Raw genomic sequence first — 24,862 nt, forward strand, 5'->3', positions numbered from 1 at the left:
GTCCACTGGTTTTGACAAATGACTGTACACACAGGTGGACATGTTCGGACACATGTGACCGGTTTTCGTGTGAAAAGTACATTCTTTCTGCTATTATACATGCAAACTTGTAGTTTATTACCTACAAATAAAGTCTTTAGTATGACATTCCGCGTCTCTCCTGTGTCCACTTAGGATGCCGGAGTTTGAAGATTACAGACGTCATTATGATATAACGAATAGGTGGGTCTGGGACAGGTAAGGTATCAGTACACGTCAGTCTACGTTTGGACCATTAACGTCTTCTCTATTGGCAACTACAGTAACCGCCTTTATTAATGTGTTAGTGATGAATTTAAATATCAGGAAACAGGAAAAAAATATTGGGAAACAGCGTGTTGATCTATGCTTTCGAATTTTCTATGTCTTTTGTAAGATAATGCCCAATTCACCTTATCGTCATAAATAGCTATCGGTATTTCTCAAGAAATTATTGCTCTCAAATTTGCACTGTATCCGAAATTGTGTACACTTTTTGCAGAAAATATGGCTTTCAGTGGCCATCTTGAATATCTGTTTTTTTTACCTTGTTACCTCCAAGAAAGCAATGGGTTGAGTTTTAAAAAATATTTAACGCAGTTTCTATCGTGGTTACCAGGCCATCTTTTTTTTGCTCGTTACCATGGTTCCACGAAATTGAAACCATACCAACTCACAAGGTCATTCTCTATGCATACTCTCTAAGATTGTCAAGCTGGATTTGAAAATGAACAGTTGTCATATCTCTTTAAAGACTTTACATCATATTCGATTTGTATATTGGAACCAATGTGAAATGTAAAGGCAACGCCAAATGGTAACATTTCTTTCTGTCAGGTTTCCCTTAATAATATCAGGAACCGATTGGTGCAGGGTCAAGTCTAAGTTTAAATGACATATCTCCCTTTAGCTAACATTTCCATCGTAACCTAAAGTGATACATTGGGACTGTAGTGGAGGACACTTTTAGTACAGCGGGGCCAAGGTCACAAGGTCAAACGTAGAAGTTGTAAAGGTCCATTCCTTTGTGAGACTAATGATATCAGTAGAATAGACCATCTACTACAGGATATCTTATTCTAAGGCCAATAATCTACTTCAACGTTTAGCGGATTCGATTCTGATATTGACCATTTGACCATATACCTGATGTTTGGTTAGGATAGAAGTGGTGTTAAGAGGCAACGTATAAAATGTACCAGTTAATAGAACATTGAACGCTTAGCACGATTACCTGCATACAGTGTTTGCGTTCTACCATATACAAACGATAATGAAAAATGTCCGTATCTAAATGACGAGTTCATATGACAAGAAGGATTTTTCATTTATCGAATATCTGGTGAGATAACATGGGAACTTGGAGAAAATTTCGTAAATATATCAGAGATTCTCTTTATCACATAACTTAAATATTTTTCGAAACATTCATAGCATTTTATTAGGCAAAATCTAATTGGCGATATTCCGTCACTATATTTCTTTCCTTGGTGACGTCACAATGCATGTGACGCCCTGCAATTATGACGTTATAACGAAAAAAATAACTTTTAGTCAATCAGCTCCGCCATTTTTCAGATCATATTGCCCGTGTAGTCGTAACTAAAATACATTGTATTTGGTATTGTTTATACTGATAACACAGAAATTATGTATTAAACCAGTTTTTTTTTGTACATTTAACAGGACATCAATTTGAAATTCAGTCATTTAACGTCCCGATTGCCATCATGGCGATCAGGAGACCCTTTGCCCTTTACACCTGCTACCTAGAAGGGGTTGTTAATTGGCTGTGAGGTAATCGGTCAATTTTACGAACTCCTGCCCACCGGAACCGAATCCGGTCATCCTTCAATATGTCACCAATTTGCATGGTTCCTTTTTACACTAAAGGACCACCAGCTTTTACACAAACTTGGAAATGCTGAAATTTGTCAAGGGTTTCAATTAAGGTTCTTTGAACTTTTGAAAATGGGTCATTTTCGCCACGCGTAATGGCTGATAAATCATGAAAAGGAATGGAATAGACATTTAGGCGCGTGTTCAGCTGTAACATTAGACTATTACATACAAAGTCTGTCGATATAATGGCCATTTAAGTTTTATCAGCTACTCTTCACAAAAATACAGAATCCTTAGTACTGTTTACTAAAAAAATCGGGTTCTATGCGCCGTAGGAACAGATTAAAGATCCATTTTTACAAATTGTTCTCATTATTTTTAATTGAATATTAATCTAATATCGGATTTTTAAGAAAACTGATATGTGTTGGTTCAACAGTCGCTCCCACTTAGTTCCTTTGTCGTGGTTCACAACAACTTCCCTGTACTATATACAATCTCATATGAAAATAAAAGAATGTGTTTTAAAATTTATCCCTCGCTGAGCGACAAAATTTCTTGCTTTTGACGGATACAAATTTGAAAAAAAAAGAAAAACGCTATGGGTTTGTATGTTAGGACAGCCTTTATTCGTCTGATAACCCAAAGGTATAGCCACTCAGGACTAGACAGATCGGATCAAAGAATTAGGTGCTTAAAAAACACTCGACATCGCTTTATGGGTGCTGAGCCAGTAAATTACTAGACGGATCTTTCTACTTACAGATCATTAAAATCGCACAGGCGATTTACCAGGGAAAAAAGGTTAACATTGGCCAACATTATCTTCTAGATCATCAGAACTGTTAAAACGATTTACCAGAAAAAAAAGTGTGCGCTTTGATTAAAAAAACAACTGAAAGACGGATTAAGATTTCTCCGACAAGTCATCCTTAGCACGCGTTACAGATTTAACCAATAGACGTAGGGATTACATACCACAATTCGTGTCAAATCCCCCAAGTATCGGAGATATAAAATGGAAATCAAATCATGTATATATATTGCACCTGTATATATATATTAAAAAAAAAAAACCTAAAAAACACGCACACAATTTTTTTAATGGGATGGTAATAAATCTGTCTCGTAAAAACATTTTGTTTTGCAACCAGACGTTTCACTGGCATGAATTTGATCTGCACGACAACTTGCACGTGAACGTGCACGTGCAAAGCTCGTTATGACGTCATAGATGACAATAATGTCCTCAGTAATCCAGCAGTATTCCTGGTGAATGTTTACAAATATTTATCGCGACAAGTCTTTCTATTGAAGTCATATTTTTTTTTGACAAAAAAAAAAAAAAAAATATATTTATTTAGAAAAAACTGACACCATAAGTACCATAGAATTAATTATGATTACAACAGTTTAGGATTACAAGTTACCGATTTGTATCGAATATAGAATGAATTAATCAAGGCTTAAGTACAATTAGCGAAGGATGACCTGTAGTCATGACTGACCAGTAGGGTTGGGATGTCAGTTTATGGCACTGACCCCGACCCCCGGGACCTTGTAGAATCACAGATAAGATCATGTCATACCAAATCGTACTTATTCCCTGTGGTCAAACCGCTTTCACTAGCAGAACTGACCCATTGTCAACCTGCCTATTGTACAATGTAGTGTTATAATGGCGGTTGGGCAAGCTGTTATAACTGACCTGATGCCTCAATGTATAGAAAGTCATCCATGTAAAAAATAAACATAACTTGCCCGGGGAGCATTTGGACATGGATATAGACGAATCTTCTCCTTTTTGACCTCATAATTGAATTGTATTGACGATAGAACACATCTAGGTGCTGGTCAGTCTTAGTAATTTTGACCATTGCAAAGTAAATAGTCACGGATTATCCCAACAAATATTAGGAGCTGTGTCAACAGTCGTACTGAATTTAATAGACTGTGGGGTTTCTTCTGTGTTCAATAGATTCCCAATATTTCAACTTTGACCCCCTGATGCTGAGGTGGACCTCAGCCGATTTATTGAACAGCATCCTTCTAATGTGTTAGTGACAAAACCGGGATTTTAATTGAAAACGGACATTGGAAAAGAGGATTACAAACAACTGTACAATCGGGAACGGACATTTAATACAGTCAGATCCCAGTAAATGATGGGCTTAGCAAGCATTCAGTGACCCCTTGTGTACAAATCATGACCACTTGACCAGTGGGACAGTGTCGTAGAGTAAATCGGATTTGTGTGTTTACGTTTCGTGTCATTAAGAATCAGAAATGTATCAGTCTATCTATGAGTTGCTGAGGTCGCGGAGGGAATGCAAGGAAAATATCTACTCAGAGTTCCCAGGTATGTCTCGTCGCTTTATATAATACCTGCGTTTTTAAAGTATTTCAATCAATTACTTCCGGTTAAGTCTTACTACTACTAGGTTTCTGTTTATGGAAACTTGTTAAACATTAATTGTACTCAAGTGATTGTGTTGGAGTATGGGTTTTGATCATTTAAGTCTTTGATTAGAAGTATATACATAAATTATCAGATTAATCAACATTTAAGGCTTAAGTTTTCGTCAAATGTATGAATGTCCCGATAGTAAATTTAGAAGATTTTGAAAATGATACAGTAGTTCGAAAAATATGGAAAATTATCGGAATGACAAATTGTTATATATCATTGATGTTAGAAATATTCCTTTAAGGAACATCCTTCCTAAATACAGCTGTATCATATGTATGTGTTTAATTGAATATCGATTGAAAATATTGCTTAAACCAAAATACCGCATGTATGGTGTAATATGATTTGTAGGTGCATTTTCTCAATAAATGTTACTGTTTAGTAAAAAAAATAATCAATTTTGAACTTGTATTTCCCCCCTCCCCCTTTTTTTTATTTTATGATAAATTAATAGCGCCATGAAATTAAAAACCAATTGCAAAATTTCGATTTTACCATAAAAAGTGATGGTAAGGTCTCCAACGGTCGATAGATTTGTACACCCGAGGGTGATTGTGTTACGTCGATCACTGTCACGGTCGTTTGACCTGGGGGTCTGTTATTCAGGTGTCACACACACAAGATCTTATCTCGTTTTTACACCTCCTACTTTCTCTTTCACTCCTCGGTCGTGAAAATGTGACATTAAAACGGTTAAGGGCTGAAGTTAATTGAATGATTAGGTCCAATGCTTTAGTTCGGCAAAGGTGTAGAAAGGGGCAAACAACACGTTTATTGTATACTTATAAATAATTCGAAGTTGACGGGAAAAGATTAAATATAGTACATTAAGTAAATTCGTTTAATGAAAAAGTTTTTTTTTCTTATTTAATTTGAAATTATGCTGGTCTTCTAGTTTCTTGATTACCAGGTACTTTGATGTAGAGTGTAATTAACTTGTTTGAAACGGCTGTCGGTCGTAACCCTACAAGAAATTGCTTCACCTTACGGAGAAATACCAGTTAATCATTGCCAAGTAGGAAGTGAAATTCTTTGGTCAGTTTGTCACGCATAACATTTTTAAGGTTCAAAACGGTAAAAATGTAAAGGACCGTTGAAGTCTGGACTTGCCCGGAGGCTGAGCGCGCCGACCTTTGAAGTGATGGTTAGTGCAGATTTGATTTACGAGGAGTCTTGTGTTCATGTTTGTTAAACAAACATTAGAAATTGGGTTTAGACCACTGGTCATTTGTACTCTAAATAATGGCATCGTTTGTCATGTGGTCAACGGAAGTCACTTTCGACCTTTGACCATGCTATACGTGAAATGTATCTTTCACGGTTCAAATGTGCTTTCCGACATTTGACAGGGGACTTGGTTTGAAATACACTACATGCCCCTGCTGCTAGAATGTGCCACAGTGTTTGGAGTTGTGGATTTTTACTTAAATTATCATTTCACAGATTTAATTCATAAATCATTTACATGGAAAAGTGGCACATCGTCTCCTCAGTCGTGGAGAACATACTGTCTGTTATCATAAGATCATCCCACCATGTGTTAACACAAGTTTGCCTTTTATGGACAGATAAAAAAGCTATTTTAACTTTCAGGTATGAAAATTCTAAAAGACATATAAATGACTCATACATCAATTTTTATCAATATTTCTTTCTAACAGATTTTTATTTTATTTCTTTTTGTTTTTTTTAGATCGAATGCAAATGAATGTCATGCGCCCCAATCAGCCAGCCATGGAGAGTATACATGTTTATGAAGAGATAGAAAGCATTGCCCAAATCATCAGCCCGTGTAAGCGACTAAAGGTGACGGGAAACAGTAAAACAGAAGAGAAAAGTTCCTCTCTACAGCCTGATGACTCCTACCCAACCAGTACCCCAGATGTTAAACCTGGTCATAAGTCAAGGTCAAAGCCTCTCAAGGTTCTACAAAGTGAAGGTCAGTGCAAAAACTATAGAACTTTTATTTAACTGTTAATATAGACTTGGACTGGTCAAATGTTTTCTGGCAAAAAACAAATTTTAAAGTCGCTTGAAAACTGACAAATCTTTCTGAATATGAGAAATTTCAACCTGACAATGCAGCAAACAAATTGATGATGATCATTTGTGTTTAATGGCCATTATGGTTACATCATAAGTTGACAAGGTAGCTATTGCAATATTGGAGTAGAAGATTTTTACTGATAAGTTTTGCCAGGAAACAGTCAATTAGCTGATGGTTTTACAGCCTGACAATAGCTCTAACTGCTCTTAGTGTAGCTAAACTGACAGCTGGATATTTAAACAGGTAGTTATTAAAAGATAACAACACGGATGATGTCAGAAGTTGGAGTTTTACTGCCAGTTTGGTCCCAGAATATCTCATTTAGATAGTCAGATAAAACCTGATAGTACCACAAGGTTTTATCAAGGTCATTCTGGCCAGCCATTCATTAGTTCTGGTCACACCAGTCCCTGTTGAATGACCAACCATCCCAATTTGGTCCAGGCCTGTGGTCAACTCTCAAAAGGCTTGACCAGTGATGTAATTGTACATGACCAGGGCACCCAATTTACAAACCCTTAATTGTTACAAGTGGATTTTCCACAATGAGCCCTATTCCAGTAAATGTATATTTGAGCACATCTTCATGACCTGTTACTAATCTGACCGGACTTTAATGAGTTCTGTCTGTATCCTGTCCACAACACAGCCATTATTTATACAACTCATTATTAACATTAATCATATCCATAATTATAATCTTATAAACAATCTTCTGTGTATATCTATTGATCTAGATCAGGCTTCCTTACTGATGTATTTCTGTCTCTTTAATTAGACAATATATGTCTTAGTATCTCTCTGATTTCATCATTAAGATACACCATTTGTCTGTGTAAGACACTTCCTGTTTCAAGTATCTCTGTGATTAGACACTACATGTCTTAGTGTCTTGATTTTATTTTTATTAATAAGATACACCATTTGTGTGTGTAAGACACTTGCTGTTTAAAGTTTCTCTGTGGTTAGAATTGATTCTGCAGTTTCAATTTCTGCTAGCCATAAATCTTGTTGTTGGTGTCGTGTCAGTTTCATGTTTCAAGATATTTAATGAACCTGTCTCTTTTGAATTTTAAGAATGAAATAGCATGTATGCTTTAGTGCACATGTCTTGTGACCTGTGAAAATATTGAGAGAAACAGGAGGTAGTTGGTCTCTGGGCTCTGTTAGGGAAGGAATTCATTAGATCAGTGTTAATTATCACCATTAATTAATCTTGTCATTGTAAACTGAAATGTCAATCATGACTGCAATTTGAAAAGTGTTAGACACCATACTTAGTTGGCACTCACAGAGATGTGAACAAGAACTTGTTGAAATCTACAAAAATGTCTCAAACGCTGAAAAATTATTCATGACAGAAATGTGAAAACTGTTAAAAATGCACACCATTAGAATGGAAATGTCCTGGTGTAATTTGTTCTGGTACATTAATATTTATCAAGACCAGATTTCGTGGAAGGTTCCCCCACATCTTGAGCTCCCAGCCACTGAATCTGATCAGTGATTGGTGAGAGGGGTGATGGGTGACACAGGGTCCCAGTGAGAATTCTCAGTGGTATACCAAGGAAATTCTCCAACTAATTGTATCTAATACAGGGGGAGGTCCTACTACACTTATCAGTAAATTGTTTTTCAAATCTAATTTATTAAAATGGATTTGCCCAGCTCAAGACAGGGATATTTCAGCTTATCAGTAAATTGTTTTCAAATGCAATTTGTAAGAAGTGATTTGTACTGTGTGTGTAATGAGTGGGTCCAGATAAGGAGGGGGGAGGGGGATTATCACTAAATTGTTTTCAAATGCCATTTATTTGGTAGAGTTTGACAGTAATCAGAGTGATATGGCAAATCCATTCTAACTTGAGCTTATGTGTGAGGAAGTCTGCAACAGGTGCCGGCTTTAATTAGATCTTCTAATTGAATTAAAAGTTGTCAGAAATTTAATTGATTTAGGTAAGGTTAAATTCCTGTGAGAATTTGAAGTGTTGTAGTTAGAGTATCCAATGTTCTGTAAATCCTCATTTCCCATGTGTACTTGTGGCTCATAAGCGTATTTGTGATTAGATATGGCATCACAATAGGTGCCTCTCTTTAATCATCAACAAAGCTCTCGATAAATGCAGGAAATATTGTCTATCAGTAGAGAGCACTGCAATCCGATTCATCACTTGACCAATACTCGTTAATATTTCAAAACTCCTGCAACATGTTTTGTGCAGAATGGTCTTTGTCCTTGAGGACAGATGTATCCTAAACATTATCAATAGGTACTGTAAAGTGGTTTGATTATTTTCCGTGATAAAATTGGTGTTAGACTACACAGAAATATTACTGATGTAGAGGACACTGCTGAAAGGTGATCCAAACACAGACTGCATAATTTGAAATTGACACCACAGGAGAACAACTGTTTAATGAATGCCTCTCATTATTTGACCATTTTGTGTTATTTTTGTCTGTCACTTGATTGATACCTTATCTGAAGCTGTTGGACTTAGCCAGCAGACCCCTCACAGGGTTGTGGGTGAAAGACATAGCAGGTGCCCCTTGTAAGGTGGACAAAAAGAGGCTATTGGACCTCAATTAGGGTCAGCGGGCAGTGCCTGGTCATATTTACATCCCCATAAAAGGCAGTATAAGTACCATTTTAGGGCCGTGATAACATAATGAAATTAGGGTAATGCTGATTTTATGGGGTGCTGGTCTTTCAAATGTACATTTTGAGGTGCTATCAATGGATTTGAGGTGTAGGTATGTACGGTTTTATGGACTAATTGACTGTCCTGGTGTGGTCAAATTGTTATGTCATTGTAGTCAGGTGGTTGTCTATCACAATCTATGTAAGGTCACACTTTAATGACACCTAGGGGGGAGACAGGTAAAAGGGGTTCCCCACCTACTTAGGTCTCCTAAATACCTGAAGTGAGAAATAAGGGGTAGGGCTCCCCTATATCCCTAGACACATGGGGAGGGGCTTTTAAATTTGTTAGAAAATAACACTCCAGGGTTTTCAGCAAATTTTAACCTCATTATGACTTTAAAATATATTTTAAGTCAATTATCTGATATTTTGGAATGACGTAAGTTGTGTAAACTTTTTTATAGTCACATTTCTTAGTTTGAAATAATTCAAAATCTATTTAAATCACATTTCCTTAGGTGTAGGTTAACAGTCTAAACTATCCTAGCGTAACCACAAGTAAGCATAAGTGTGAGCGACCACATGTCGAAGGTAAACGTTAGATATTAGGCGCGTGGTAAGGACTGACGCGTGGTGTATCCTTCACTCAGGTCTATACCCTTCAGCTACCTATTTTCCACCAAGTTGAATTTGATAATAGATTTGATAATGGGTAACCGCTCACTTTTTAAATGTGTACTCTAGGGAACCAATGTGATTGTTAATCTTCTATTCAGGTATATCTCGTCTCAAGTGTTTGATTTTCGACTTCGTTGTCTCCTGTGGTAAACAGTTGACATGTTTCCAATCTGTCAGTGAGTTCCCTATTTATCCAACATCCACGTGCCCCGTCATACGCGTAAACCTTTGTTCTACACACCTGCTGTATCGGAATCCAGGTACACCAAGGGGCAAACAAGGGGAAATTGTATTTTTTTTCTTCTTTTTAAATATACACCTGCCGTTTTGAAAAATACTGTTAGACCTCTATGATGGAGGAGAGAGGAGGAAGTCAAATTGAAAGAAAAAAAATATTTTATTTACAAAAAAAGTTGGTACAGACAATTGCTGAGGCTCATTTGGGATAATGTAATTAAAAAAATATGAGTGACTTGAAATTCAGTTTAAGATAAGATCTATAGGAAATATTACAATGGTTGTGTTGCTACTGATTCCTGTGAAATATCAAATGATCTGAAATTGATTTTCATATTGTTTAAAATGAAATTTCAAATGTGAGATGGAGAATAAGGATTAAGGAAACTTCATTTTTTAAGTTTTGATCATTTGGGCATTAAAATTAGGTTCTTTACAGATTTCATGATATGATTAATCTGCCTGATTATAGGATAACTACAAAGGTGCACAGACAAACATGGAATCTCCTCCAGATCAGATATTGTACTAACCAAAAGTTAGCTGTACTCAATTGTTGAATATTAAACATTTAGTACTATGAAAAGGGTCACTTTTACAAATTTAAAAAAAAGGAAACATTTCATAAACTATATTAATTTTGAAGTTAACTATTGTAAAGACTTCAAAAAATAATTTTCGTTAATTATTTTATGAAATAGATTACATGGACACCGATGTGAAAAAAAACCAGTAGAAAATAATTGTAGGAAGAATTTAGAGTATTACTGCAGTAGGGTGTTATCATCCTCTATCTACAGACACATCAAGGTAATGGTGGAGAGAGGCTCTTGGCACATGGGCAGGATAGCAATATCCTATGTATAAACAGATTCTGATAATAAAACTCTGTGATATTTATTTTGTGAAGTGTCATGAATCTGACATCTTTTCATAGAAAATGCACAGGTAGGATACAGGTGAGAAAATACTCTGATAAATCAGACATATTGGGGTCAGACAGATTAAAAATTATGTTAATTCCAAACCTCTGGGAGTTTATCACCCTATTTTGACCTTAAAGATAATTTGTATCAGTTCTACAAACAAACCCATTAACTCTCAAAAGAAGAGGTTTATACTCAAATGTTTGTTATCTTAAGCAATAACTTAAATGTATGTGTTTTTCCTAGAATGTTTATTCGGGCCATATTGAGCAGCTCAATAGAATATATACCTATGGTTTTGAACAGGTGTAGCTTACATATCTTAACACACTACCTGTAAATTTCACACCTGGCTGCACATACCTATCCACTTACCCCTAACCTAGGAAGCTTGTATGTACCTAACAGGCACACACCTGGAATTCTGACCAATCACAGACCTCCTTGACCTCTCTACTCCAAATTGGAGTAGGACTGACCCTAAAGCCCTATTTTTACACCTGTGTTACTTCACCCCTCATTACACCTTGATTAGCCTTACGTGACAGACAGTGATAAGAGTGCTAGTAGTGTATCACAGGGACATTAGTGGAGTCTGGATTTCTGTTAATCATTTCTTGGATGTTAAATTTCATACATAAGTTGATATATCATCAATAATTGTGTGGTAAAGTTCATCATCATGGTCATCATGCTGGGTACCGCCCGGCTCACTGCAGCCCTGGGCCTGGCTCCTAAGCGTGGCATGTTTGCTCGAGGTAATTAAACAGATTTATTTTTTATTTTATTTTGTAAAATTACTTTTTTACCCCACATTTTCAATTTTCAGAGATTCCTGTACCATTTGTTTAGTTAAAGTACTGGACATCGCAGTTATTCTATCATTGTTTTTGCTTTACTGTTATCAGGAAACACGATACTATGAAATTATATGAAAAAAAGCCCTGCAGACAAGCAATTGATATCCGTATTATAAGAAAATTTTTCTATTTGTTTACAGGACAGCTGAAGATTTCTGCTTACATGAACTTTGGCCTTTTGACAGTCCATGGTAAGTTACTTATTGAAATCTTGTTTAATGGATTTTTTCTTATAATGAAATAGAGAAGAAAACATTAGATCAATGCATCAGTCATTTCAATAAAGATTTGTAAAAGAAAAATTATAACACAATTTATTTCAGGTATGATAATTCTAAACTGTATGTTTAAAGATTACTTCTTTTCTCTTAGTCGTTCAAGCTCGTCATCTCCAGTCCAAGTGGAAACCGCTCTGCAACTCCTACATCAAGGTAATTTGTTTTCTCAGAAACAAAAAAAAAATGGTTCCAAAAAATCAGTTTTTGTATTATCCCTGTATTATATCAAAGCAATTTAAAAGTTTAAGAACAATTGATGATTATAATACTTATGATGTTTTATTATTCTGATTTTCAGATGTCTTTGATCCCTGACGACACAAAGAAGTCCCGCTGCAAGACAGAGATGGTAATTGACTCTAACAACCCACTCTACGACGAGAAGTTTTCTTTGTAAGTGAAATTTTTATTTTCTACGCAAAATTATTTGGTAGTTTTAATCTACATCATTTTTAAAAATTAATTAATAACCCTACCCCAACTATTGCTCCTGACCGGTGATGGTATTTTGTGTTGTCCGAATAGGATTCCCTTTTAACTGTAGGATGAAACTACAGATCTCGGTGTAACTTTTATGGCTTATACTGAAGTACAAATACATAGAAAATGTATCATTATTTCTTTTATGGATAAAATATGAAAGTGTAGAAGTTTCTATGTAAACTATAATTTCCTTGTTACTATGATAGGTATACAACTACACATGGACATTGTCACATGTCTGTTGTTGTTTTATGGAATAAATAACATGTGTTTTCAAAGTGTGGCTACATTGACCCTGTTTCTTATCAATTTGCATACTGGAACAGTTTATTTTGACAACGCCAAACAAAAGTGTTTTTGGACTCTACAATGTTGATGTTGCCTTTGTACATTTTGTCAGGATTTATGACACATAGATATTTCCCTACTTATAGAATAGTAAATTGTTTTTGGCATTGACATTTGCCTCCTCCCCGTCAACATTTTATTGACGTCACAGTTAAATTGTTAAATTACCTGTGTATCAATTAGGGTACAGAAGCTGACAGTCAATTACAGGTAGCCATCCCCAGATAACAGATGACACTGCTACCTGTCAGGGTGGCAAGATTCCTTTGTTTCTTCTGTCTACCATTTGTAGTCTGTAGTACACTAATTATCTGCTGTCTTTATCATTGTGAATTTACCTGTGTCACTGTTCTGCTGTCTGTACCAGCAAGGTCTGGAAATGACACTAATTAGTCCCTCCTGCATTGATGGTTAGATATATATGTACTTGTGAGTGTCATGATTTATCAACCTGCATGTGAAAAAAAGTACTGCGTGAAATGTGTATTATACAAGCTTAAATTTAGTATTTTAAATAATTTTGCATTTCATCAAACTATATATGAATATTCTGGAATATTTGAAATTATCAGATGTTTCACATTAAGTTCTCACAATGTTACCTTTTAAGTATTCTGTGTGCAAAAAATGATTAACATTGTCCTCAAAATTCCTGTTAACTAAAATGTAATGAAGTTTTATTTTGCAAAATATCTTTCATTTTTACATGGGTTTGTCCACCAATATCCAAAATACTGTTTATGTGTGACATTTTGATTCCGTGTAAATAATCCTGTGATAAAGGTGTAGAATATCAGCTGTAAATCAGCTTGGCATGGTGTGCTCTATCAAATACCTGTAGCTTGTTAAGATGGAAGGCGAAGAAAGTCTTAAATCAACAATTGTTACCAATTTAGACTATAACACTTCAGCAAATACTTCAGCCTTCCACAAAAGTTGATATCAATTTTTCAAAATTTAGCATAAAAATACCTATTTATGTTGGTCACCAGGATAACTTCAACATTAAAAAAAAAACAAGTATCTAATTATTTCTGTCTTCAAAATAAGTACATCACACCCCTTTATACAAACCCTTGACTGCCGGTGTAAAAAATTGTTATTTATCAAAAGTTTATCAAAAAGTTAAAATATTCTACTTTGAAAAATATGTACATCTGAAAATATAGAAAATGTTGACACATTTGTTTTGTTTAGTCTGGAATTTAGGTGTAATTTTATTTTTAAGAAAAGCATATTTTTAAATTAGAATACTTGGGCTTTAAAATGTACTGTTTTAAACGTGAACTTAAAAATTTAATTGGTGCCTTCAGATGTTTAAAATTTAGTATTTTGGGGAAACAGAAGTCATTAATTATATACAAAAAAAAGAAAGGAACTTGAATTAGTGAGGTGTATCTCCTGTCATGGCAAAGTACTCTCATGTAAATAATTGATATATTTCTAGTTGTCTTGTAAGGATTCAAATTAGTTTCTGAACGAACAAAAGGGATGTTCAGCTTCATGCCTTGGTACTTCTGATACAATCACACGTTCCACCTGAGAAATGTTTCTACTCCTGGAACAGTTAAAATTTTTTAATTGATTTCATGTCTTGGTATGAACTGTGTTTTACAATCACTTTGTCTTTGTTACAGTGAACTGAGTGAGGAAGATTACAACAAGCGACTAATGATCTCTGTGTGGCACCGAGACCAGGGCACAAGGTAGGACCGTTACACTAATTATCTTTTACTTATATGTAAACATATGATAAGTAAAAACCAATTAAAAAAGGACCCAGTAATTTGTTTGACTCCCCTTAGATGTATTTACATGGTTTTATGACTTTCAGGAAAATTTTTAAGGTTTTTAAAAGTTAAAAAGTACAAATACAGTTTTAGTACAGTAGTTATAATGCACTGAAGATATTTAAATTTTGTTAAAAAAAAAAAAAAGGTGTAGCCAGGTGCAAATTATTCAGGTGTAACAGACCGTATAGGTAGATAAGCATTGAGTTTGATTTCTTTCATATTTTTCCAATTTTAATCTGTATTTACTAAAGAATGATTCCCTTGATCTGCTAAAAAAACTTTTTAAACTAGCTTTGGACATTTATTGACATGAGTCCACACCTGATAGGTATCAATACAGTAATTATGTATTTGAGGTGCACTACCAGTATGGAAAAGTAGTAGTTACGGAACAAGTGTTTTACTTTTAGTAGATTCAATGGAGTGTGTTTAAAACGGTTTAAATTTAAAAAATTGATACAGATCAAACGTAAAACATCTGCAGGTTTATTGGTTCAAGGTAAACAGTTTCAGTTATATTGTATATTTCATATATTTGTTTGGTTACCATGGAAACTTGTGATTGGCAGGTGGTATAACTTAATTAAGTACCTAAAACATGTATTGGAATGATTGAATAGGTTCCCTGAGATGTGGTATTGTGTGAGGACAGGTGGCCATATCTATAAAGATTTGTTGGAATTCTTTAGAAATCTGATCATATTTTTACAGTAGGACGCAGACAGTTCAATGTCCTTTTACTATTTTTGTAATATTGAATAATTTTGACCATAAAATCGAGTAATACAATAAGATGTGTTAGGACATGGCATTGTAAGGTTGGTGTGACAGAATTGGTCTGTGGTGAGTGATAACAAGGCCTGATAATGAGGAAATTGTCACACACAGGTACAGGGGCGACTGTCATTAAAGGCAGAGTAACAGTGGTGTACTGTCACCTCCTTTATTAGCAGTAGTAGTTTACTCTGCAGGAAAAGTCTAATTCAACCAGATTATACCTCAGATTAAACCTCTCTCACACACCTGAGGCCGAGAACAGGTGAGCCTCATTGGATTTAGAATTCTTTGATGCTTAGAAAATTCAAAAGATCAACTTACTAAGTACAAAAACTTGCAGAGGTTTTTTTTTTATTTGAGAAACACATATTGGAAATAAAATCTCTCATTCTTCTTAATCCTTTTTCTTCTGTTGTATGGTATACAACTGCTATGGATTGTCCAAAAATAAGTCCTCCCTTCCCTGCTCTGTGATACATTATTTACTGCCATTCAGAGGAAGTATCGGTAATAAATAAATAATGCTTGTACAAGTTCATCAATGAAATTCTTTGTTTGAACCACTTAGGAGTATTTTTTTTTGGGGGGGAATTATGCGGAATTCTTTGAACTGTTAATGGAAGACTTTCTGATTCTGAAACATAATTCCTGTTATTTCTTTTGAAAATCGCATAATTACACATTCTTGATTTTATCATTTGGAAAAAAAAATATTGCGACACATTACCATAAGGATATATAATAATATTGCTTTAGGGTATAAAAGCCTATGACACGTTAAAATGTGTCTTTGTCTCTGACCGAGACTTAATTTCTGCAATATGGCTGTGATTAATCACAGACACCGCAAATGGCAGATGTTATTTGTGACAGTTGATAGTTTATAACTTCAACTCAACCTAGAATTACATTGTGATAAAAGGAAAACTGAGGAGGATAATTAACTAGATTATTGGTTAGAATTCTGCCACTAGCACCTTGCTAAATCAGTAGTCATTTTATGGTTAAAGCTCTATCATCCCAGCTCACCCTTCAACAACACCTTTTCTATTTGGTCAGATCTGCTAATTATACAAATACTCAGCTAAAATAATACATTCTCCTGAAGTCACCTGGGTCGTAACACTTTTCATAACCAGCCTGTTAATTAAATCAGCTGGGAACTGGTCATGGCCCCATGCAGCTTACATTATGTGTTCTCAAAAATCAAGGTGGGTCTCCCTCATAGCTAGAAACACAATTAGCTAATTAGGTTTGACCTGGCTAGGAGCTCAGGTTAAAAGTGGTGTGTGATGTTAGGGATCAAGTATTATTGTGCCCTAGTTATGTTGTTATAACACACAACTTCAAAGGGTAGAGGACATTCTTGTGGGTATAGTCGCGGGACATGGACGAGGGATCACTTACTTACAAAAACCAAGTTTTACCCCGCGAGAAAAAGTTGGTATTTACATGTAACTGTTAATCTTTACAATTTTTTTCTATGTCAACATTTTTTTTTTGAATTTATGTGTAGTGTTAATTTGGACTTAAGTTGATCACTGTGTAAACTCACTTTTTTGCAGTGTGTTTACAGTGATATAATCTACTACTGGTGGTGATTGTTGAGTCTGATTTCTGATACACATGTTAATGTTAGGGTTTCTGAAGTAGCTTACAGCAGGTACTTTTGTACTACAAGTACTTCACTGCTAAATTATACAAATCATACAAAAAATAGGATATAAAAGTTTTATTTAGTAGTTTGACTAAGTTTTTGTATTTGTTTTGTAGTGTGACTAAGTTTTTGTATTTGTTTTGTAGCGTGACCGAGTTTTTGGGCTGTATGTCGTTTGGTATCTGTCACCTGTTGAACCCAAGAAAGGTAAGAGACACCTGATAATACAGGATTAATTATGTATGCTAATATGCCTCTGTTTACACAAACCTCCATATCCTTGTTTTCAATAACTTATCTTGGTATTTAGATATATTTTACATGAAACACTATTATTTTTAGACTTGTTAGAACTGTAGTTAAACGTAACCCTGTAATTGTTCTTGTTTAGGACGTTGGTGGCTGGTATTACCTTCTGACTGAGGAGATTGGCCGCAAGAAGCATCTACAAGTTTCACACAAACAGAAACCGGAACTCAAGCTACGAAGTAAGTCAGGAAAATTAAAAAATGTGTACCACATTGTTGTAGAGATGGAAACATTGTAAATTCAAAATTCTTCATGAAATAAATTGAAGAATTGTGGTACATAATATGTTTATTCAGATTCCTAAAGTTTACGACATTTCTAGGTAACTGATAGTGTATAAAAGCTGTTTTATGTGTTTTTGGTCTCTGGAGAATTTTTTTCACTTGATACATTCTTAATTCAGTCATCACTATACCAAAGTTAATTACTAGTTTATTGATTATTTCTGTCCTATTTCAGACCCGGAGAACATCCCACAGGTCAACAAGGATGTTTGGGGAATGGATTCCGTCAGTGTAAGTACCCACGGCTATCACAAAAATATATCAGCCTAGAGTGATAATTTATAATTTGAAGGTAGTTGAGGTAAAGTAAGATATTACTTTTCTTTGTAAAATAGTTTTGATTAGTTCAGATTCTCAGAAAGTACACAAAGATATTTTTTGACAAATTTGATTATTCTGATTTTCTACATCAACAGGTAACAGTTCACAGAGGCAAACACGGATTTGGATTTTCTGTCATCGAGTCCTGTCCAGTCAAAGTCGGCCGTGTTGATAGAGGTAAGTCTAACATGCATTAATAAGATTTACTATCTGAAGATTAGATAACAACCTGTAACTGTAGGAAAATGGTTATAAAAATGGTAACGTTCTTTGAAGTGATCTTTTATAGAAAAGATGATAATTTTGTAAGTGGTATCCATTGTAAGTCTTGTAAATACTTATATAACATGTCTCTACTTAATGTTGTAGCTTCCCCTGCTGAGAATGCTGGTCTCCAGCCTGGTGACTGTGTCGTCCGTGTTAACAACCAGAATGTGTCCCGATCACAGGCCGTCAGTGTTGCCAAACTTGTAAAGTAAGTAGCATGAAGTAAATGTTTTCACGTCTAGAGCATAGGATGGCTATAATGACTTCAGTATAATGACCTTAGAAATGTTTTTCTGTTTTCTCTTTACTTGTACAGAATTCAGTTCTGCCAGTTCTACCAACTCCTGTTAAACTCTCACAGCGTTACTTTGTTTTAAATGCATTAAGAAGTAATTGAAAACACATTCCCAAGCAAAGTTTGGAGAGGTTGGGGGAACCTTTTCTTATATGGCTCAGATGAATGAACATTTAGAATTTTCTATGTGATTTTTTTTACTTCGATGTTGATGAAAAGGTGTAAGATATTTCAAGTAAAACGAAAAACAATTTACTTGTTGAATATTTATTAATTTGATCTATTTGAATTCTACAGGCATGCTGGCAACTCCATCGTTCTTGACATCCAACGCCCACGTCAGGTCAACATTGAGACACTGGACAAGTCACCATGGAAACAGACCCCTGGAGGTGCTGTGGAGCAACATGACATCCGTGCAGGCCAGGACCCTAGAGAGTCATCCGAGGCTGATTCTTACGAGGAGTATAAGGAGAATGAGATCTCTGTCGACGAGAACCTGCTCTTACTTCCTAGCAACCTGATCACCAGTACTCCACTTCCTCTTTTCTGCAATGGCCACCAGGTAAGTCGAGGTTGTAAAGAAATAAGGAACCAGAACATAAATTTTTTTAAGGACATCACAAACAAAATCAGATTTCATACATAGATTTTCATCCAGATTTAAAAGCTGTAATATAGTAAAATGAAGTAGATTTTATCATATATGAAGTATTAATCTCAGATAAAATTACCCTGGTTGTTGATGGTTGAAGAAGACAGTAGATATCAATTTTACTTGTTCATTCAGACTGTGCTGACTGCTGAACGACGGAAACAGGACGCTATGCATCGACTCCTTAGCCTTGAGCTCGACTTCATCGACTTCATGCATGCAGGAATGCAGCGCTTCTCTCGACCACTTCGACACTGTATCCTAAGTCAGAAACAACACACAGCTCTCTTCCAGAATATCGAGAAGGTATGTTGATATACTGACCAGATTGATTGACTTTAACATGTTAAAAAATCACTAAAGTTATAAAGTGCTCTAAAATATATCAATGCTTTGTGTAGACATATAATATTATATTTATTCATATTCTAGTGTACAGACCAATTCTGATTTTGTCAAAATATTAATATATATGAAATATAATGCTGTAATTTTTGTCACTGACTTGGGCTGGCATCTGTAAAATATTTCAAGACAGGAAATATTTACTTTACTGAAAAATAACTGAATTTTATTTTACTTGACAGGTGGTGACAATATCCGAGTACCAGGTGAAGCAGATCAATGACAACCGCCCCTCCATGCTATCCTCTGACACTGATGGTTCCTTGAGTAGTGCTGACGGCCAGAACTTCATGAACTTCTTAGGCATGATCTATCAGTCCAAGGTAAGACGACTATCTTTGCATTTTTATTAGATATTTGAAAAAATTAAATCCTTCCATATCACCTCTGATCATGGTCCAAGGGGAGGTAATGCATGTAAACCATAGATCATTGAAAAAGTATCCAAGTTGCTGGGTTGGTATCAAGTCTTGAAATGAATTCTTCATTAGCATCTCTGTCATGTTCTTAATTATTTTTTTTTGACATTTTAGATGCACATGCTCTGCCAAGCCTACGACCTGTACGCCAAGGGACTTGATGAAGCCAACAATGTATTGTCAGACCTCAGGAGCAACGCAGACTTCATGAAGTTCCTGAAGGTAGGTTTATTTTGCAACACCAGAAATGTTAAAATATAATTATTAGAAAATTTGATAAAGAGATTGGTTTCATTCATGAGCAATCTTTTTTTAGAATTTTTTTCTCAATGTGTGCTTTTAGAAAATTTTTTATGAAATATGCAATATGGTAAAAATTGTGAAATCAATACTTTGTTTTGTTTTTTTATATTATCTATCAAAGTATGCTAACTCAGTGTTTGTTGTTTTTGTAGGACCCGATCCAAGACTCTAGACAGCCCTCTATTAGTGCCTTCATCTGCAGACCAATCCAGGTAAGTTACCTTAACAGTGCAATATATCATAATGCCGAAGTGTACAAATAGAAAGAAAATCTAGCACTTTCAGTTATTCATAATTCCTTAAAAAAATCATCAGTATTGTATTTTATTGAAACAAGTAAGATTGCTGAATTTTGATATTGATTGTTAGTTTTTAATCAGATAGAAGTACTAGGTATTTCATTGTTTTTAGAACAAATTATAGTCCTTGTCATTCAGATGTGTTTTATTTATTACTTGTAGCACATCAACGACCTGTACCAGGTGCTACGCGAGATTTTCATCAACACGCCTGCCGATCACCACGACTATAAGGAACTCAAGCAAGTTACAGAATGTAAGTAAAGAAATCCAATTGGAGCTCCATATTCCATGTAAAATTTGGAAAATTGGCAAATTCACTTCAGATTTTGTATGTATATTCACTACGGGTTCAGTGATAATGTTGATAATTGAGTCAGTATACTGTATTTAACACTATAGAGTAGATTTATCACAGAAATTTGATAATATACAGAAGGTTAATGCTTATCATCACATATTTCTAATTTTCCTATTTCTGTTTCTAGGGTTACAGGAATGCACCACCAACATCACCAACTACAGTTGTGTTGCCCGTGTCCAGAGCTTGACATCACTGACCTCTTCATCTAGTTCTGCACAAGGAGGCCAGCGTCTGTCTTATTCATCATCAGCGTCCAGCAGTGGCAGTGAGAGTGGGTCCTCGTACAAGTCCTCTAGCAGAGGGAAGCGCTCCAACATCATCACCTCAGCATCCATGGCAACTGTACGATCTGTTGACGCCCAGGTGGCCCGTATCCAGGACAGCCTCGTCTTTGCATCTGGTGTCCAGCCTTTCCAGCTAGTGCAGGATGACCGCCATCTCATCTTTGCTGGAGATCTTTTCCGTTGGGAGGGAAAACAGTGGGTCAAGGTAAGACAGGAAATGTTTTAAGAAAGGATAAGAGTTTAATGTTAGTAAAATGGTTCTGAATCATATGCTTAGAGCCTTTTTAAATGAATTGTGTACTTGTAAAATGTCACTTACCATTTGCAATACTTCAGTCCAAGATTTCATTTTTATGTAAAATTTGAGTGATAAAGATTGAATGCTTTTTTCGTACCCACCTACAAATAAAACAGATATGATAAGTAGCTTCATTTGTTTATTTATTGTGGTATCTGTATTGATTGTAATTTTTGTGTCCAGGTGTATGTAATGCTGTTCACTGACATGCTCCTCGAGACAGAGAGAGATCGTGACAACCGCCTTAGAGTCAGCTGGAACCCTACATATCTCCGAAACATTGCTGGAGTTGAAGGTCACAGGAAACACAGTGAGTATTGATTCTTGATATTCAGAAAATAGTATTACATTTTCATGATCTGTAAAAAGTGGTTAATCTCATATAAGTAATTTGAAAATATCTGGATTTGAAAATATAAGGATTTTTCACCTAGTGGTTGTAGGTTTCAATCTATCATTATACTAAGTTATTTCTGTTTTTTTCTTCAGCCACTGAGTTAGTCCTCCATCTCGCCACTGCCATCAAAGGATCCAGTCGAAACCGTCACGACCAGGTTGACAAGATGCTGTTCCGAGCTCCTGATGCCGAGCAGAAGTACGCCTGGAAGAGCCTTCTTGAGCAACGCATCGTTGATGTCCGAGGATCTCTGGACCACTACAGCTCACATAGTGACTGCTCAGGATCTTCCTCCGTTACCATCTTGTGAAATGAAGACCTGTGACAAAAATAATAGACATTCTTTAGAATGCTTGTGACAGAAATATTAGATGCTTCCTGGAACACTACAGACAGAACTAATGCCCTGTGCATGTGCTGCCGTGTTTTTGTTGGAAAAAAGACATTTTGTCAAAGACTTTTTGAGTGTTTTGCTTCTGTTACAAATTTGTGAAACTGACACTGTTACAGAACAAATGGCAATGTCCTCAACTAAATGTGTGAATTAACACAAAAGACACTCGGTATAACTAGCATTAGGCTTGCCATGGTGAACAGTGGCTAAACTCCCTGGTGTATTTTAATCAAAATATTTGTTATCCATAGCTGTTTATTTTGCTTTTTTGTATGAACTCCTGCAATACTCATTTTAAAGGCAATATTTCTGACCGTCGGATTGTAGACATACCCAATAGATGTGTATCTTGACTATGTATTCAAAAGGCAGCTGTAGTGTACACATAATAATCTAGAAAGATTTTTTTGGATTTTCAAGCACAGGAAGTGATTTCTATATCTGTATCTGTGTATGAAATGAACGATGTATCTTCATCTGTGGATGGGGAAATGTTTTGTTTTTGTTTGAATGACTAGTGTCTGGCACAGTGCTAGTAGTTAAGGTGTCCAGACAGTCTCTTGGAATTTTGTTGTGTAAATAGTTGTGTACAAATTGTATTTAAAACTTGGATAATTTTTGTAAATTTTATGTATGTAAATGATTTCTCAATACCAATAGTATTGATGTGTATTTTGTAAATGTCTTAGTTTGCTGGTATTTTAGTACAGTTGATTTGCTTTTTAGTACAATTGACTTGCATTTTAGTACAATTGACTTGCATTCTAATTATGATTAAGAATTAAAAGAAAAACTCCAGATTATATTTATGTTTTAAGTTATCCTTTTAAGAATTAAAAGAAAAACTCCAGATATATATTTTTCTTTTTTTTCTCAACAGATTTTTCAATAGAGTTTTATTATTAAATAATTGAAATCCACATCAGAGATATTACACTTATAACTTGCTATATTCAGAGAACATATAAACACTTATTAAGTAAAAGGGTTTCAGGAGTATATCTGCAATACATTATCTTAATTTTGAGAAAAAAAAATAGATGAAAAATATATTTGAACCGAATTAAATATTATAATTTTGAAGTTTTATACTGGGATATATTTAGTTTTGGGGATATATTTTTATTTCTTTGGTTGAAGTGTTATTTGGGTATAATGATTCGGGGTGTATTGGGTATACTTAGGTATCTACTTTAGGAATGAACATGAAGTATATTTGGTCAAAAGTGGCAAGATAATTTCTTTTTCTCCATTGAGTGAGATTTGAGAATAATTCATGTTTACAGTGGTACACTTGAGTGCTATGAATTGTGGTCTATTGACAAGTGTACAAGACAAGTATACTATATTCTATTGGTTTATGGCCAGATCACATGTCCACATTTTACAAGATGTCTGCATCAGATAATTAGACATCTGAAAATGGTAATTCGAGTAGGGGAGATAATCCATCCTTTTTTCAAAGATGGATGAGAGAAATCAGTTATGAAAATCTGAATTCTTGGTGTAACATTAAGTGTCAAATATTTTATATTTTGTTGAGAAAGTTTTCATATTCTTAGATCTTAATTTTAAATGTTCACTTCCTTCCATTTTTGGGGGTATTTGTATTTTAGGTAGATTTTAGAACTAATTTGAACAGGTCTGCTTCGAACAATTGTCTTCCCTTTTCTCTTCTGACTATCTTTCCTCCTTTCACTATTTATTTTTCTAGTCCTTGAGTGAAGTTCATCACAACCTGTAGTATGTAGATCATTTATTTGTAGTATATTAAATGTAGATAAATAATGAAAAATGTTCTACTAGGAACAATTCTCCAATAAAATTCCAGAAAACTTTAGTAATTTGTATTTGTGTTGTCATTTATATTTAAGTTTCTTGACAGACAGTGCCAAAGGGGACTCTATATTTCAATGTCATTTTTTGTCAGATTCAGACGAAACAAATTATGAATTCATCGGTAGCACTGTAAATCAGTATAATCTGTATCTACAACTAATTTTTTTTTGTATTTGATTTTGATCTAATAAAGATAAAGGAAAAATGACATTGTGATTGTAACAACATGTGGTTCTCTTGGCACCTGTTATTCTTGACACTGATGTAGGTTGTTTCCAGAAACATGTCTCCTCATGACCTTGACTCTGATTCATCTGATACCTATGATCATGACAACTAGACTTCTCTCTGACTCTGCAGATTTAACCCCAATACTTTAATTGATCAGTCACTGTGAATGATTTGTACACTTTTGATATTTACGATGACAAGCTGTTTCATGTCTTACTAAGGATGACACACCTAATAACTATGAATATTGAGTTCGTTAATAATTTTGTTGATTAATCTGTTTTTGAAAGTCATACTTTTGATCCAGATAATCAAATCAGGAAGATTAAGATTTTTACAAAGATGACCTTGAAACAGACTTTTCAGTCCCTGTGACCTATGACTTTTAAACTTGAACTTGATAAAAAGATTTCAGAAACCATATATGGATGACATGAGCT

At 34.9% G+C, this 24,862-nt stretch overlaps 1 protein-coding gene across 1 annotated transcript; it reads left to right on the forward strand.

Moving 5' to 3' along the window:
- Positions 1-4,146: 4,146 nt before the first annotated feature.
- On the forward strand, positions 4,147-22,268 carry LOC132557526 (uncharacterized). The gene is made up of 20 exons (XM_060222020.1): positions 4,147-4,219; positions 6,024-6,269; positions 11,863-11,913; positions 12,095-12,153; positions 12,299-12,393; positions 14,469-14,537; positions 17,205-17,265; positions 17,450-17,546; positions 17,827-17,882; positions 18,068-18,149; positions 18,342-18,447; positions 18,832-19,099; positions 19,325-19,495; positions 19,777-19,917; positions 20,128-20,235; positions 20,469-20,528; positions 20,778-20,871; positions 21,104-21,468; positions 21,745-21,871; positions 22,051-22,268. Exons 1-20 carry the CDS (start codon positions 4,147-4,149, stop codon positions 22,266-22,268), a joined length of 2,547 nt encoding a protein of 848 aa, XP_060078003.1.
- The last annotated feature ends 2,594 nt before the right edge of the window (positions 22,269-24,862 follow it).

This window comes from Ylistrum balloti, unplaced genomic scaffold (assembly GCF_031769215.1).
Source record: "Ylistrum balloti isolate Yb309-2 unplaced genomic scaffold, AGI_CSIRO_Ybal_v1 Utg370686, whole genome shotgun sequence".
Classification (NCBI taxonomy): domain Eukaryota; kingdom Metazoa; phylum Mollusca; class Bivalvia; order Pectinida; family Pectinidae; genus Ylistrum; species Ylistrum balloti.

What these genes read in the sequence shown, in the direction of transcription:
- LOC132557526 (XM_060222020.1), top strand. Translation starts at nt 4,147, where the DNA reads ATGTATCAGTCTATCTATGAGTTGCTGAGGTCGCGGAGGGAATGCAAG. An exon ending in GGGGAATGGATTCCGTCAGT is followed by an intron (nt 17,883 to 18,067) that starts GTAAGTACCCAC and finishes CTACATCAACAG; the next exon opens with GTAACAGTTCACAGAGGCAA. An exon ending in TCTTCCAGAATATCGAGAAG is followed by an intron (nt 19,496 to 19,776) that starts GTATGTTGATAT and finishes TTTACTTGACAG; the next exon opens with GTGGTGACAATATCCGAGTA.